The 14,877-nt window shown below is 37.0% G+C and overlaps 1 protein-coding gene across 3 annotated transcripts in view; it reads left to right on the top strand.

Moving 5' to 3' along the window:
- Nucleotides 1-3,261, top strand: part of STXBP6 (syntaxin binding protein 6) — a 97,103-nt gene extending 93,842 nt beyond the window's left edge. For all 3 annotated transcript variants that reach the window (XM_036384458.1, XM_036384456.1, XM_036384459.2), the window contains one exon: nucleotides 167-3,261. In XM_036384458.1, the coding sequence (XP_036240351.1) occupies nucleotides 167-190 (24 nt within the window). In that variant the 3' untranslated portion in view covers nucleotides 191-3,261. The remainder of the gene's footprint in view (nucleotides 1-166) is intronic.
- The last annotated feature ends 11,616 nt before the right edge of the window (nucleotides 3,262-14,877 follow it).

The following is a 14,877-nucleotide window of genomic DNA, read 5'->3' as shown; positions in this document are numbered from 1 at the left end:
TGACTGGAATGACTGTATAGCTCTATGCAAAGAAGTTAATGGATTTCAGGCATCTTTTGAAGAATTTGTCTTACAAACTCCTCTTATCCACACTAGCCACATTAGGTTGATACAGCTGTCGTTCTTGGCGATATCTCTTCAATTAATTTTTTTATTTCTTTTTCAGCTTGCCATGAAGCACAAATGCTGAGATACTGCCCAAAGTTGAAATCTTCTCAAGAGAAGCTGAAAAGGCTACAATCAGCAACTTTTACAGGAGATTCAGTCTTCTGTGTGCTTTTTCCTTCCCGTTCAGTGGAGATGCATTCTTTCAGTTTCTGTGCAGGAAAAAGTGTTGCGTTTCTACTTTTCTGACTTCCTTCTGTTCCTCTTTTTTAATATTGCTACACAGTCCTGCGGTACTTTCTACCTGTGTTTCAGTTGTTACAGGAGTGAAAGCAGACATTGAAAAAGGACCAAATGACAAGCTGATCAGGATTAAAATAGTAATATTCTTCCATGGTTGTATAAAAAGAAAGATTGAACTGATTGTGGACATGTGTGTGGAAATAAAATCCAAAGAAGGGGTATAATTTTCTTCATTTAATGTAGCATCAGCAGAATGTGAATGAATGTTAGAATTAAACATCTGGGGTTGTAGCTATAATGGAGACAAACTGCTTTGTCCTGGGAAACAGAAAAAATTGTTTCTTCTAATGTAGGAAGCGTTGCATGTGCACCAGCATTCAGAAGTGCATATCTCAATTTCATTCATATCAGCATTTCACATGTTTCTATTTTCACTTTCAGACTGATTATTTGAATAGTATGCTGAAACCTAGAGAATGTATGCTTGAGGCTTCAAAATAGAGGAAAAAGGTAATTTTTACATCTATACGCACATAGCTGTGCCTCAAACACAATCTACAATTCAGCAATCTTGATATAAAATAGCATTTCCTTTTACCTGTGATTGTGTGGCTAAAGGCCCATGAAAATGAGAATGCAAAGGCCTGGGAAGATGAGAGTGCACTATTTTCAAGACATCTGTTTTTCATAAATTCTACAGTTTTTGGAGCACTTCAGAAATGTGTCTGATTTTAATGCCTTCTCTGTTAGCAAGTTGTCTGATTTTTTAATATAGAGGCTTTCAGAAAAGCATGTCTTGGTACACTAGAATCAACTTCTAGTTTGAGTCTCAGTTTTCAATATGTTATCACTGGAAGGATGACTCTATTTCATCTGCATTCATTATATGCAATATATGCACTGTGTTTCTCTTACAAAAATAAGTAGGTTACCTTTTTCCTTCACAGCTGTTTCCTTAACATTTTTAAGATGGTCTAATCTGCTACAAGAATGAAAAGAGAAGAAAAAGGAGAAAAAGATGTTGATTTTTTCTTTTCTTAAACCAGTAAGCTAGAAAATAAGTCCTTGCAGAAGGTACAGCCTTCATCTTCTGAAAATGCCTGCTCTTCGTTTTCACCCTCATCTTACCAGAGAAAAGCTGGCATTATATGAATGTACTGTATTCATTGTAGAATATGATTTTTGCATTATTAATCACACAACAGTCTAAAATCCTCAGAGCAGTGCTTGTAAGCGAGATAAAAGCTACTGTAGTAATTGAGAATATTTTACTTACTGCAAGCTGAAGTAACTGAAAATTTCATGGAAATGCCCATTTCATAAAAAGATGCTTGCCTTTAGGAAAGTATTCTCATTTGAACTAAGGACACTGTCTAGTTAGCTGATTGCATTCAAACTTAACATCTGTTTTGGTTTTGGGGTTTTTTCCCTGTAATTTAAACAGTTTTGTATGAAGCTTTTTATTTAATTTCACACGGGGAGTTGAGAGAATGGGTCATTTGTGTAGTACCATAGGATCATTTAGTTCTATTTAGCACCAGCCTCAACAGTTACCAAATCTAGCACCTACTGAAAGGGAATTTGGCCACTTCTGTTATAAATCAGAACAGGTTCATTAACAACACAAGTTCTGAACACTCTGTTGAGCTGTGTGTAAGTAATGGTTGCCCTGGAAATGTCTGAATGCTATTGTAATGACTGGGTATTTCTGCAATTAACCAAGGAAAAAGTCTCTGTTTTTAAACCAAAATTAAACTTCTGCTAGATACAAAATGTTAGGCTATTTTTTTTTTTAAGATGGATCCATTTAAGATGGATCATAGGTCAGTCAGGGAGAACATTTTTGGCCACACAGCTATCTTCTTGTCATATTTTCCATTCTTTTAAAACTATATTCTGCTGCTAACCTCACAAGTCTCTCTTGAGAGATGGAAGTAGATTCTGAGCTGCTGTCATCAAGCACTTGCAAATAATTAGAAGAAATGCCTAAAACCCAGGTCAGATAAACCTGAAAATAACTAATTGTCTAAATTTAGATTAAAAGGCATATATTTTTGAGTGTTTACATAAATATCAGCTGGACAGGACAAGATCATAATTGCACTGCTAAGTTCCAGACCTCTTGTGAGCTGAACTGTACTAAAACATTGCTTTAGTCTCACCTGAGTTTTTCAGCATTTTGGGTCGTTTTGTATCTTCCAGTTAAGAGTATGGTTTTTATCATAACTCAGGACTTTAATCCAACCATCAAAAGCCATTTATATGGGAGCTTTAGGTAACCTAAGTCTTCTGAATGAAGGATAAGTGGTTTGTCTGTTTACTTTGTTCTTTCTGTTCATTAAACTACAAGGTTTGGTAGTTTTTAGGAAAAAAATCAAGATGTATAAATGTTTATCCAAAGGTAAATCTTAGAGCATTGCAGTTTCCTTCTGAAACTTAGCTTGTAGTGTATAGAACCTAGTATTATTAGTCATGTACATAACATATAATATGATTCAGGTTAATGTTTCATATGAAAGAATGTATTTGTAAATTGTAACAATATTATTAGTTTCTTTATCTTTTTAAAGTTCTAAACAGAATAAAAATGATGTATTGTTAGACTTGACTGCTGTACTGCAAACTCTGTCTTAAAAGGTTACTTTTGTGTCTAGCAAAAGTTGTGTATTATGTGAAATATTAACAAAAATATGTGCTCTTTAAACTGATCTTAAAGGTAGGTAGGTTTTGTCATGATTTGCCAGAATTGTAATACTTGCTGATATCTATTGTAACCAATTCCTTGGAAGTTCTCAAAGATGTAGAAATTATTTTGTGCCATTCTGGGGAGAGAAAAAAAAAAAGTGGGACCTGCTCTCGACTCACTACTGGAAACCCTGATTTTTGTCATTAAATACTTTACTGTGATGAAAACTGTGTTTGGATTATTTGAGTTCTCTATTCAAAATATGAATTGTTCTTGAGTTAGGTTTTTGTATTTCACTCTAGCAAAATTATATTGAATCTTAGCAAAACTGAATAAAAATTATTTTCTGCTATAGTGATAAAAATTTTCTCTAGAGTACTGTAATTAAAAGAGAAGTAGTGGAAACTAGGTTAAAGCATTTCCTGTCTAAGCAGATTCCAAAAAATAATTGCTAGAGGTTGAAGTTAGCACCCTACCTAAAGGCTGTGTAGGTTAAAAAGAATCCTGGTAATTTACTTTGCATTCCTATGAAATGCTTATTCTCAAGTTGTTAATATCTTCTTTTGGCTATCTAATTTTATTTTTTTTTATCAAAGCACAAGCAATTTTAATTACCCTATAAGAATAAAACTATAAAGGTGGTAGAATTCTTCTACACACAGAGAAGCAATCCCTTGGATTCAAATGAGGTCTACTTGCACAAGAACCATATCCAATACGAACTGCCTTTGCTGCCATCTCTTTTCAGGCTTAAATGTGATCCCTGTGATCGTAATCTCAAAAATTTCTTGTTGACAAGTACTGTCAACTGTTCAATTACTCTAGTTACTAGGTAAGTTTTGCTTGAATTCATGTTATCCATTGATGTTGAGTACCATACATCTCCAATGCCTAACCTGTATGAACCTCTTGGTAAAAGAAATAGATCTCTGGTGGATCAGAAGCTAATTTGATCTGGACAGCATTTTGGTGTAGATTGAACAAAATGTTCCGTTCATTTTTGAACATTCTCGTAGATCAATTTCACTATGTCATTTTTTAAATTTATGTTACAACTTTCATAACTTACCAGCCTTATTTGTTGCTGTGTATAAATTAAGGAAAAGATAGGGCTTTGTTTGTCATCTTTGATTCATGGAAGAAGTTCAAGTATGGATGTTCGCTGATTCAGTATGGTTGGTTTCCTAAGTAAAATATATGTTAGTATGTTCCTGAAGGGATAATATTTGACTGAGAAAATTGTTCTTCAGCTACAAGTCATGGCATCTATGAAGATACAGATACACACTACTTCAGGTAGTGAGCAGGGTTAGATTTAACAGTAGATTGCTGCATTTATTTGAGGATTGTAAGAGACTAGTCAAAAGCATGACACTATTACTTTTTAGGAATAAGGAAGTGTAAGCACTGTTCATGCTGCCAGTCTGCCTGAACCTGAGGAGAGGTTGTGCAAGATGAGGGACAGACTGGAGACTCGTGCATCACCAGGTAAGCAAGTCAGAGGAGATGATGAGGTAACTTCTCAGAGAGTCCCAGGGAAGAGGAGAAACATACCCCTTACTTGGGAGGACACTGCCATCACTCCCAGTGTGTGTCTTCCCCCCACTTCTTTCTTGCCCCAGCTTTATATGCTGAGCACAAAACTGCATGGTGTAGGAGTATCCCTCTGGTCAGATGGGGTCAGCATCCTGCTTGTGTCCCCTCCCAGTTCATCGTTTAGCCTCAACCTCTTTGAGGTTGAAGAAACAGAAAAGGCCTTGACAATGTGCAAGGCCCGCTCAGCAATAACTAAAATATCCCTCAATTATCAGCTCTCCTTCTAGCACAGATTTAAAACACAGCCCTTTACTTGTTACCATGAAGAAAATTATACCAGCCAAAAGCAGCAGACTGTTCAGTGTTTTCTCACAAATGAGTAAAGAGCCATTTGCAATTTCCTCAGGGCAGTTCTGAGGTGTTTTAAACCTACATAGAGAGAAATGTGAGTGCCCTTGGTCTTTTATCTTACCTGTTCTTTTCTGGTGCTTCCTCATGTGCACTTGTTCAGTATTTGAGACAAGCTGAAAACAGGCCTGTTAAGAGTCAGAGCAATGAAACTGCATGACAGGTATTATTCCTCACAGGCCATGAACAATTGCTGAGCTTCCAGTGTCTGAGTGAGATGATAGCTGTATATATAGGATCATTTGTAAGACAGATGGCTGAGAAAGGTACAATTCACAACTTTTGGCCTCTATTCTTGTCAAATGCATCATTAATGGGTTAGCTATTTGCTAATCACCTAAACTTAGGAGATGTTAGATGAGAATATTTTTTTTTCCTCCAAGTCTATTCTAGGTGGCAATCTCTGCAATAGCACTGAAAAGGAAAGGGAGGTGGGGAGAAAGAGGTCATGTGTTTAGGTTCATTGACTGGGTAGGCCTCATAGAATCTGTTCCTCTCTCTAGCACAGTACTTTTGCAAGGTTATTTATGGCTTCCTTTAATACCCCAACTGTCCTTCCTAGTTCCCACTTTTGAATAGTCTTCAATATTCAGTGTTGTGTTTTTGCCATATTGCTCACTTGAAAGTATCTCGTCCTAAGGGGTGGCTCCACAGCTGAACTCTCAGGATTTCTAAGGCCAACATGAAGTACAATCTTTAGTGTTTGCTCTTTGGTGTTTGAACAGCTACTCTTGCATTATTTATTAACTGCAGATTGTTGCTGTTTGCAGATGAAGATGTAGTAGGCATGTACTGCACATGAAATGAGGATACTTCACATCACAAGGGCAAATTTGTAGTGAAGGTGTTTCAGCATGCCTGAAAAATTTAGGACAAGATTTTGCAGTCAGAAATTCAGTGCTGGATTATCAGCTGAAGTGTTTCTTCCTTATTCTTGTGAAAGGCTTTTTTTCCAAAGTCTGTGATGAAGCTGTAATAAATGATACAAGGTATTTATCTTAAACATAGCAGATTTCACCCTACAAGATTTCAAAAAGAAATATCAAATTTGTTTCATATAAAACAAGCCCCAGAAGTAAGTAATATACAGTAAATTCATGGACCAAAGTAGAATTGAGATCTGAGAATATAAACTTCAGTTTCTCCAGTCCTAATTGAAAATTTCAGGATTGTAGTGGAAATACTTCTAGTTTCTGGATTTGTTAAAAAAATCAGATACAAAAGCATGCTTCTCTTTGTCTTGCTTGAACTTCTCTTAGCAACCAAGCACTATGCAGCCACTCCATCTTCCTCCAGTGAGACTGGGAGAGAACCTGAAGAATAAAGTTAGAAAACCATGGGTTGAGATAGAGGCAGTTTAATAGATGAAGTAAAAACCACACAAACAAGAAAGCAAGACAAGGAATTATACACCATCACTTGTTGTCATTTATATCGCAAGAGTTCCATATTGTTGTCTCCTTAGCGCAAGAGTTCCATACCTCCTTGATGTTTCTTGTAGGTAGCTCCTCTAAGCACTGACTCTTTCTTCTTCTCACAGTAACCAACTGACTCCAGTTCCCCCTCAACCAACCAATCCACTCTTTTATAACACTCTTCTTATTGGCTACAGCTGTGGCCTGTTAAAGTCAGGCCTGCTCCTAATCTTTAATAATTACCCCAGCTGCAACTCTTTAGGGGTAAGTTTACTTTATATATGACCTTTATTTTCTTATATTCTGTCCTCCTACAATCACTCCAAATGTCCTTGCCTGATCCTATGTTGAGTGTAACACCATATGGTCTGGAATATCCCTGTGGTCAGTTGGGGTCCCATCTGTGTCTCCTCCCAACCCCCCCACCAGCCTGCCAGTATGAGAAGCAGAAAAGGCCTTGGCTCTAAGCCCTGCTCAGCAATTAAAAAAACACCTCTAAATTATCTACCCCATGTTTAGCACAAATCCAAAACACAGCCATACACTAACCATTGTCAAGGAAAACAACTCTACCCCAGCCAAAACCAACACACAGACATTTGTTCTTCCTGCTCTAGCAATAAAGTACCTTTCATGGCATGCAGTATAGGCTGTTTGCAAGGATCAATCTGTTGCTGCAAAACATATCTGGAAAAAGAGAGGCACCAAAGGAAAGCGGAGAAAAAGCAGCAATAAAGTCTCATTGCTACTCTACTTGGATTTTACACTGCAAGAGCAAACAGTCAGCTTTGAGGCTGAATGCCTTTGTATTAATGAAAGAACCCATTTTAAGGTATTTTGGGGAATGCTATGTCTGTATGCCTCTTCTCACAGGCTTCAGCAGCTGTGAGGAAAAAATGTCTGTTGCCTTGTGCTCAAACAGTTCTCTGACATTCTCTCATTTAGTCTAAGGACAAAAGGATCTCTGTGTCAGAGACACATAGTGTTTAGGCAGTGTCAGCTTCCATTAAACTGCCATTTTGAAACACATAAACCCTCCCTCCTGAAAGCATGGGAAAAGTAATTCAAGGAAAAGGAGATACATCATAATAAAGCATCAGAAACACATTCTACAATGATATTTGCTATAAGAATTCATACTGCAAAAAGTATTTCAGGTAGCCAAACTTGAGCAGTTTTCTCGTCTCAGCAGAATGCAATTAAAACATGCTTCACAGTATTTTCTGTCCCTTCATTTGGAATTTAGAAATCAAGCATTGTGATTCTCAGTTGAAAGGTATATTACAAAAGAACAATATGGTACAAATAGGAGTACTCATAAAATCAAGACTTACCACTATACCCATGGATGTGACCCATAGGGGAGTCATTTGGTGAGCACTGGAGGCAATAGAAACACCAGTCATGCTAAAGAAATAAGGATAGACTGGGCCACCTTGAACCTAAATGAGCAACTGAAGTCAGCATATCAGAATGTGAAAAATATGTCATTTGTGGCTGTCGTGAAGGAAATGATCAATGCATTCATGTAGAATGCATGATCTTATAGAATTTATGAGAAGTTATGATTAGAAAATTAGGGAGACTTTGTTTTTTAACACCAGTTTAGCTGTCTCTAATTACCAGCATAGGTAACTTCATTTTAAGATATGCTTATAATGGCTTTAACTCAACCATTTTCAAGTGTAATGCACAAAGCAGTAAGCAACTTTTCATTCCTAATTAAATGCTAATGTAATAGAGTTTAGTTTAACCCAAATGAAAAGCAAACAGATGTCCTAATTTTCCTTCCAAATAGTCAGAAAATAAAGCTGGTACATGGTCATCCCTTCCACATGAAAGATCTTTGCCGTGTTGACAGTTTAATATTTCAGCAGCTCTGCTAAGATTCCTTGTCCTGTAGTGGGGTAAAATGAAAGCTTCTAGTATCTGCTGTCGTCACGTCTGGACTTTTTCAGTTCTGAGATTTTTTTTAATATTACTACTGAAATAACACAAAGTCTGTGTCTCAATTTTGTTATTATAGAGCATAGTTTCTATCTGAAATACACCATCACGGATTTAGTGACTGACAGCTTATGCTGTGAACTGCAATTACTTGCCAAACCAATGTAATGTTATCAAGTTCTAATCAAACTCTTTATATTGGTAAATATTAATTCCTCTCTTACTAGAACTTGTATTAAAATCTGTCATACCTTTGAATTCCAAGGATTGTAAATCAACAGAGTAGCATTTTGCCAGTCAGTGATTCCCCAAGTCAGACTGCAAAGGCAGCTACTTGTGCCAGGGGAACCTAGAAATCTCTCCAAATAAAATAGCTTCAGGAGTTTTCTTGCTAAATCAATGTAAAACAATGATAGAAATGCTTAGGGAATGGTAGTAACAAGGTCTTTTATTTTTTTAAATTGAAGAGAAGGGTTGGGTGGAATCCCCAGAGAGCTCAGGGCAGGGGCTTTCTAGGAGGTGATGATAGGTAAGGATTGTTTGTATCATCATAAACTCCCTTGTTGGGTTGTGTTTGTATAAGTTGGACTGTTCCGTTTCCCTTTTTTATGTAATGATTCTGCCCTGGTTCTCTCCTCCCTCCCTTGTGCTGCCAGTTATCCCAACTCCTCCCTAGTTGTCTTGGAGACTAATGTATCCTTTCTCAAATCCCTCCCCAGTGCCCTGTCCGTCACTTGACGCTCCCACCCTTCTCTCTAAAAACTTCCTGCTAGAGCATTGAGTGATTGGCTCAGGGGCCAGGGCCCCACCCTCAAGTTATCCCCATTGGTGTTTTCCCCACTTCAATCTTTTGTATCCCACTCCCCTCCAAAACTCTATTTGCCAGAGGATGGACTCCTCCCCTGTTTCCCTCCCTCCTTATAAGCTGTTGCAACTTCCCCCTTGTTCTCTTCAGCTGTTGGTTCCCCTGGGACCCAATGAGCCTGGATTCACCGCAGCTGGAGAGCGCTCTCTTCTTGTTTCTGCTGACTGTAGCCACAGGCCAAGCCACGTCCTACCACAGGGCAGCGCTGCTGTCACAGCACAGAGCGTTTGCCTTCGCTGCTGTCCCAAACCTCGGAGCTTGGGATGGTGCCCCCGTACTGCTCGCGGGGCTGGATAGCCAGCCGGGCCATCCGAGAAGGACAATCCTTCCCCAGCCTGACCGCTTCACTCCCTAGGCAATTTCTGTGCCCCAGCTTCAGCTCTGAGGTTTTTGTGAGTTGCAGCACAATACATTAAGGCACTTCTGAAGAGGATGTACAGAAAACAGTATGCTGTCCAGAAAAACTTTCAAAGATTTCATATGATACGTCTAAAACAAAGAAGACACGCAAATACGGTGTCTTTTTATGCAGTAGCACTCTTTCAGAGAGAAATTCTCAGAAATTGTTTTATTTATTGCAGTGTGTGCTTAATTGGTTGGTTTTGTTGCTGCTCTTCTCTGTGTATTAAGCATATTTTGTCAATCTTCCCTGTATGTCTTAGTAATTAAGACATAAATATGGTGCATTTAACACTACTTGAAGGACAGTTTTGCTGAAGTACATGGAATTTTGTGATGGTCTTTTTTGTAGTGTTGCAAGTTCATTCAATGATATAGAAAATAACTTTCAATTTATTAATTTGGCCTCTTAATTGTTGCAAACTACAAATACAGTACGGAATCTATAGTAAAATGTATATTGCTCTAGGTGTTCTTAGCATGATAGTTAAAATTGACTTGAGGTCAAGGATACACTTGGACACCTCTGGATTTGAGATTTCAGTTTTTGGAGTGGAACTTTATGGTGGATACAATCCTTGAGTTAGGTAACAAATGGTCCTTCTCCGCTTTTGCCTTTTCTTTGTTTCCCTTGGAAAGAATGGAACCTGGCCACACAGGATGGCACTGAGCCTTTTGAGATGCCCAAGGAAAAGAGCAAATGGGATAAGTGGCACAGCCCATTTTTCTTCAGTGTTGACAAAGCAGAGAGATTGAGACTACCCTGCCCAATATGATAAATTGTGTTATTTAGAACTTCTTTAAAAACAAAAAAACATTTGTTTATGTCTCAAAAATGTGAGTTACAGGAAGTAGAACCCAAGAAAGAGATTACTTCTGAGATCACCATAGAATGGTTTGTGAAGCACAGGCAAGGAATGCAAGAAAGAATAAAGAAAAAAAGAAAAGAAGCAGATCTTTCTGTTCTAGGATTAAGATCTGAAAAGTAAGGGGTTGCCAAATTGTAATTGTTATAAGAAATAAAAAGGGGTTTGCCAGACTTTCTGGAGCATCTGAAGAAGAGATACGAAGAAATCTATTTTCTTAACTGCAGTGGTTGTTAAAGTTAGAATTCCAATGTCCATTTGAAATCAGAGGAATTAAAACTCAAATGTTTTGGCCAACATAGCTTTGAGTCACAATAGAGTTAGACATGGCAATGCATTCACTGGATCAACTTCTCATGATCATTAGCCTCTGCAGGCACAGCAGTTAGTTTCAATTTCCAATAAATTACATCTTTACTGGTTTGCAAACAGAACTATGCTGCAACAACACTGGCATGAGGGAGCCTCTCTTTGGATGTTTAGAGGTTTTTTTGTTTAGATAGGTTTTTTTTCCCGCATCTCCCTGGTTTTGTATTCACTTTTTTCAATCAAAATTACATCAATTTTTTATGCAAATGTTTATCTCTCAAGCACTGTCCCTGGAGTTTGGAATTGACTGCAAACCTGTACAAGTCTCATTCCCACCCAGCTAGTATTTCTTCATGGCTTTTTATGGAAAGGAGAACAATTCACAAATGCACAGAATGAGTTCATAGATTTTCCATTACATATGCACATGCAACATCAAAACCATATTCCAATATATTATATCTCTAATTTGTAATATGACCCCAATGTGACTCATTTTGCACATAAAAATCTTCTAAATTCCTGCAGAGTTTTTTAACCTGTATCCCAGTTTTTCATTTGTATCTCAGTAAGATAAATGATGAGGTCACTTGAACCAGGAAAGTCAAAAATTGAAAGATTGTCTAAGAAAATTATTTCTGAAACAGTAGGTATTTGTCTATGTGACAATAAGTATTTAGCAGTCAGCTCTGTTATTGATGCACTCATCTATTAAGTCATTTTTGTTTGCATATTATAGCAATATTAATTTTAATTGAAAAGAGATCTAAAATCTTTAACTCTTTAGGATAAATTGTCTTAGTCTTTACAAAGAATATAGGAAGTATTAATACAGTTAATGCATTACCAATAAAAAAATAAAGTAGAAAAAAAGAAAGGAATTTTCCCATCAGAATTTAATTTCAGATGTGTTTCTGAACTACAATGTTTTATTAATTGATCTTTAACCTGGGATAGCTGGTTGTTGGAGATAATTCATTCTTTTTCCTTAAACATCCTTCACAAATAATGTGCCTTCTCACCTTGCTACAGTACATAACTGCTATTGATTACCTGCTCTCTGTTAAATTCAGCTTCTGTTCAGCACAGAAGGGCACATAGAAGAGTTCTGACAGATTGATCAGGACACGCAGAAGGAAGTTTAAGGAGATGATAACTCTGACCTTCAAATAAGAAGCCAACCCAAGCTGCCATGTGAAGCGTGTCCTTTAATTACCCAAGTCTTTGCACTGCTATTTTCTCTGACTTTAGAAATATATATTTACAGTATTTTTGAATGTTTCTATGGAAACACACTAAACAAAGGTACACAGAAAGGTGTTAATTATGCCTGGACAAAAAGAAAAACCGAAAAACCCCCCAAACACTAACACAAACAACAACAAAGAAAAACAAAAGCAAAACAAAACAAATCAAAAAATCCCAACCAAACAAACAAAAACAACCATAAACAAGCCCCCTTCCCTCCCAAAAAACTAACCTTAATTTTGACTCTTTGAATTTTAGATTCTTTTTAGTACTTCAGTTCCTAGAAATAATATAGTAATAGAATGCTGTTATGGTTTAACCCCAGCTGGCTGCTGACTGTCATGCAGCCACTTGCTCACTTCCCCTTCCCTGACACACTTGGTGGGATGGGATGGAGAATGCAAGGCCGAGCAGCAAGAAACCTCTGTGGTTTGGTCTGTTATTAGATGCCAGTTACTGGCTGGTGCTGTATTGTTGGCAAAGATTATTCCAGCAAATTTGAAGCACGGCAGCTTGGTAAATGTAGAAGAGGAGGCAGGAATAACTCCTCTTTCTGCAATAACTGTTGTCCTTATCCAAAGAAGCCTTCATGTGCACCCAGGTTGTCTGGTTAGCCCAAAAAACAAAAGGCTGGTAAAGTTGTTCAGCTTTTGCAGTTTTATTGTAGTCAAATGAAAGGACCTGGGACATTGTACAGGGAATTTTGCTCAAGATCTGATAAGCACATCAATTCTTTAAAATAACATCTTTCTAACCCTCATCCAAACAGCCACGTTGTCTGCATCAAATATATTTTTAAGGAGCTTGCCATGAAAGTTCATTTTTTAACAAAGCAGAAGTAAAATTTGTGTGTTAAAAAGCTGTCTCATACTCATGTTCTAGCCATATGTTATTTTTGCTGGTCAAATACAGCTGTCAAATACTCTCAGCTGTATTTGACCAGCAAAAATAACATATGGCTAGAAAATACTGCAGCTAATGCCTCACCATGACAAGAAATATGAAATAAAAACCATCTGGGGTATTAATTCCATGTGAACAAATTTCTTTTTCCCTGCAGAAAGTAACAAATTTGTTCAAATAGATGCAATTTTCTCTCAGAGTAGTTATGTTGGCAATTTTTTAACCTCTTTTGCTTTTTTTTTTTCTGATATCTTACCTGAGCAATAATTTAGTTTTTCTGGGACAGTTCCTTTCACCCAAGTGTATGCAACATTCATTCTATCAGTGCTGGAATATGCTACTATTATCCTTATTACCATCTCTTTTGCTTATTACAGTTTTGCTATCCTTTAATCCCCAGCATGCTCCTCTTCATCATTTCTCTTTCCCTACAAAAGAGACTGTAAAGCTCCTATGGTTTGGAGTTTGTTTTTTTATTTTTTTCCCCAATTCTTTACTTTTCCAGGTAAGAAACTCCAAACATCTTATTGTTCACAAAGTCACTAAACCTGTCTGTTACTTTTGTCATGTAAAAGTAAAAATTTTCAATATTGCTTTTGCACTCATTCTCTCTTCCACAAAAAGAGGTCTGACATGAGCAAAAAGTAGCCTGGAACTGCAGGATAAGAAAAATTATCTGTAAAATGTAAGCAATGGGGAAATTCTGAATGTATTCAAGTAATTTATTTTAGCAAAGAAAATCAGAGAATACTTGATGGCTTTCAAATATATGAAAAGAGAACATGAAGAACAAAAGCAATGAAGTGTTTCATAATAGATAGCTTTAGAAGCTATGGTATTACAATTCAGAAAGCAGATTTAAGTTAGACAATAGAAAATATTTCTTAATGATGCAAAAACAGTAGAATGGGCATTACTACATTACACTTCTGAAAACCAGAAATGATGGCACTATGATTTATTTTCTCTCGGGGCAGATAACCTCAATATCCTTTCATCCATATCATTAATGGTTCCATGACTTCTGATCTCTTTTCTATTAACTGTTCACTTAAATAGACTCAATCAAACTGGATTTCACATCATCATTATCCTTGTACTGGCTCCCCAAATGTACTCATTACATCATGAATTAAATTAGATTGTAAGTGACCTTTCCTTGAGGACTGCTATAGAGTGTCAGTTCAGTACATGCCACTGTAGAAAAATCTATTGAAGTTATTCTGAACTACCTCTCTCTCTCCAAGGCTTCTTGGAAATTGGGAGGAAGGAATGAAAAGTATGAAGATCAAGGATGAGGGGGAAAAAAAAAATTGATTGGCTGGTCACACTTCTGAATAATCTTGGACTATGTCACTGAACACTGTAAGCAGGATCCAAAGTCCACAAGTTGCCTTTAATCAAAACTGACTTGTTAAGATCCTTGTGAGTGTAACTGAACAGCTAAGTTGTAACAGTACAAAACATGGATGTGACTCCATGCCTAGCAGCATTAGTAGGTTACTTTTCTCTACTTTCCTTATCTAATTCACACATAATAGTGAGCATGAGTGTAAAAACTTCTGTGAAGTTTTTTCTGAATGTAAAAAAATGTCAAAATTCTCAGTAAGGAATTGCTAGACTGCTTTTTTGTTAACTACCTATAGAGCATTTAGTGTTTTGGGTTGTATCTCCAAACATCAAGAGGAGAAGAAAGATAAAAGAGTGAAGTGCATACATTTCTATTAAATACCTCTACCTTACCCTGTGTGCAGTTGGATACATTACATAGCTTTAGAACTCATGTTTGAATTAGATGTTTCACATGCAATTTGTGCATGCCAGTGTCTGATGATGCCTAGTGGGTCAAAAGTAGTGACCTGGAGATTTTGATCTACAAGATTTTCAGATATTAATTTTTTCAGAAGCCAGTGATGGTAAGGAACATCTCGTTATGTCCCACTCCCA

The sequence above is a fragment of the Molothrus ater genome, chromosome 6 (genome assembly GCF_012460135.2).
Source record: "Molothrus ater isolate BHLD 08-10-18 breed brown headed cowbird chromosome 6, BPBGC_Mater_1.1, whole genome shotgun sequence".
Lineage (NCBI taxonomy): Eukaryota > Metazoa > Chordata > Aves > Passeriformes > Icteridae > Molothrus > Molothrus ater.
This window is presented reverse-complemented; position numbering and strand designations above follow the sequence as displayed.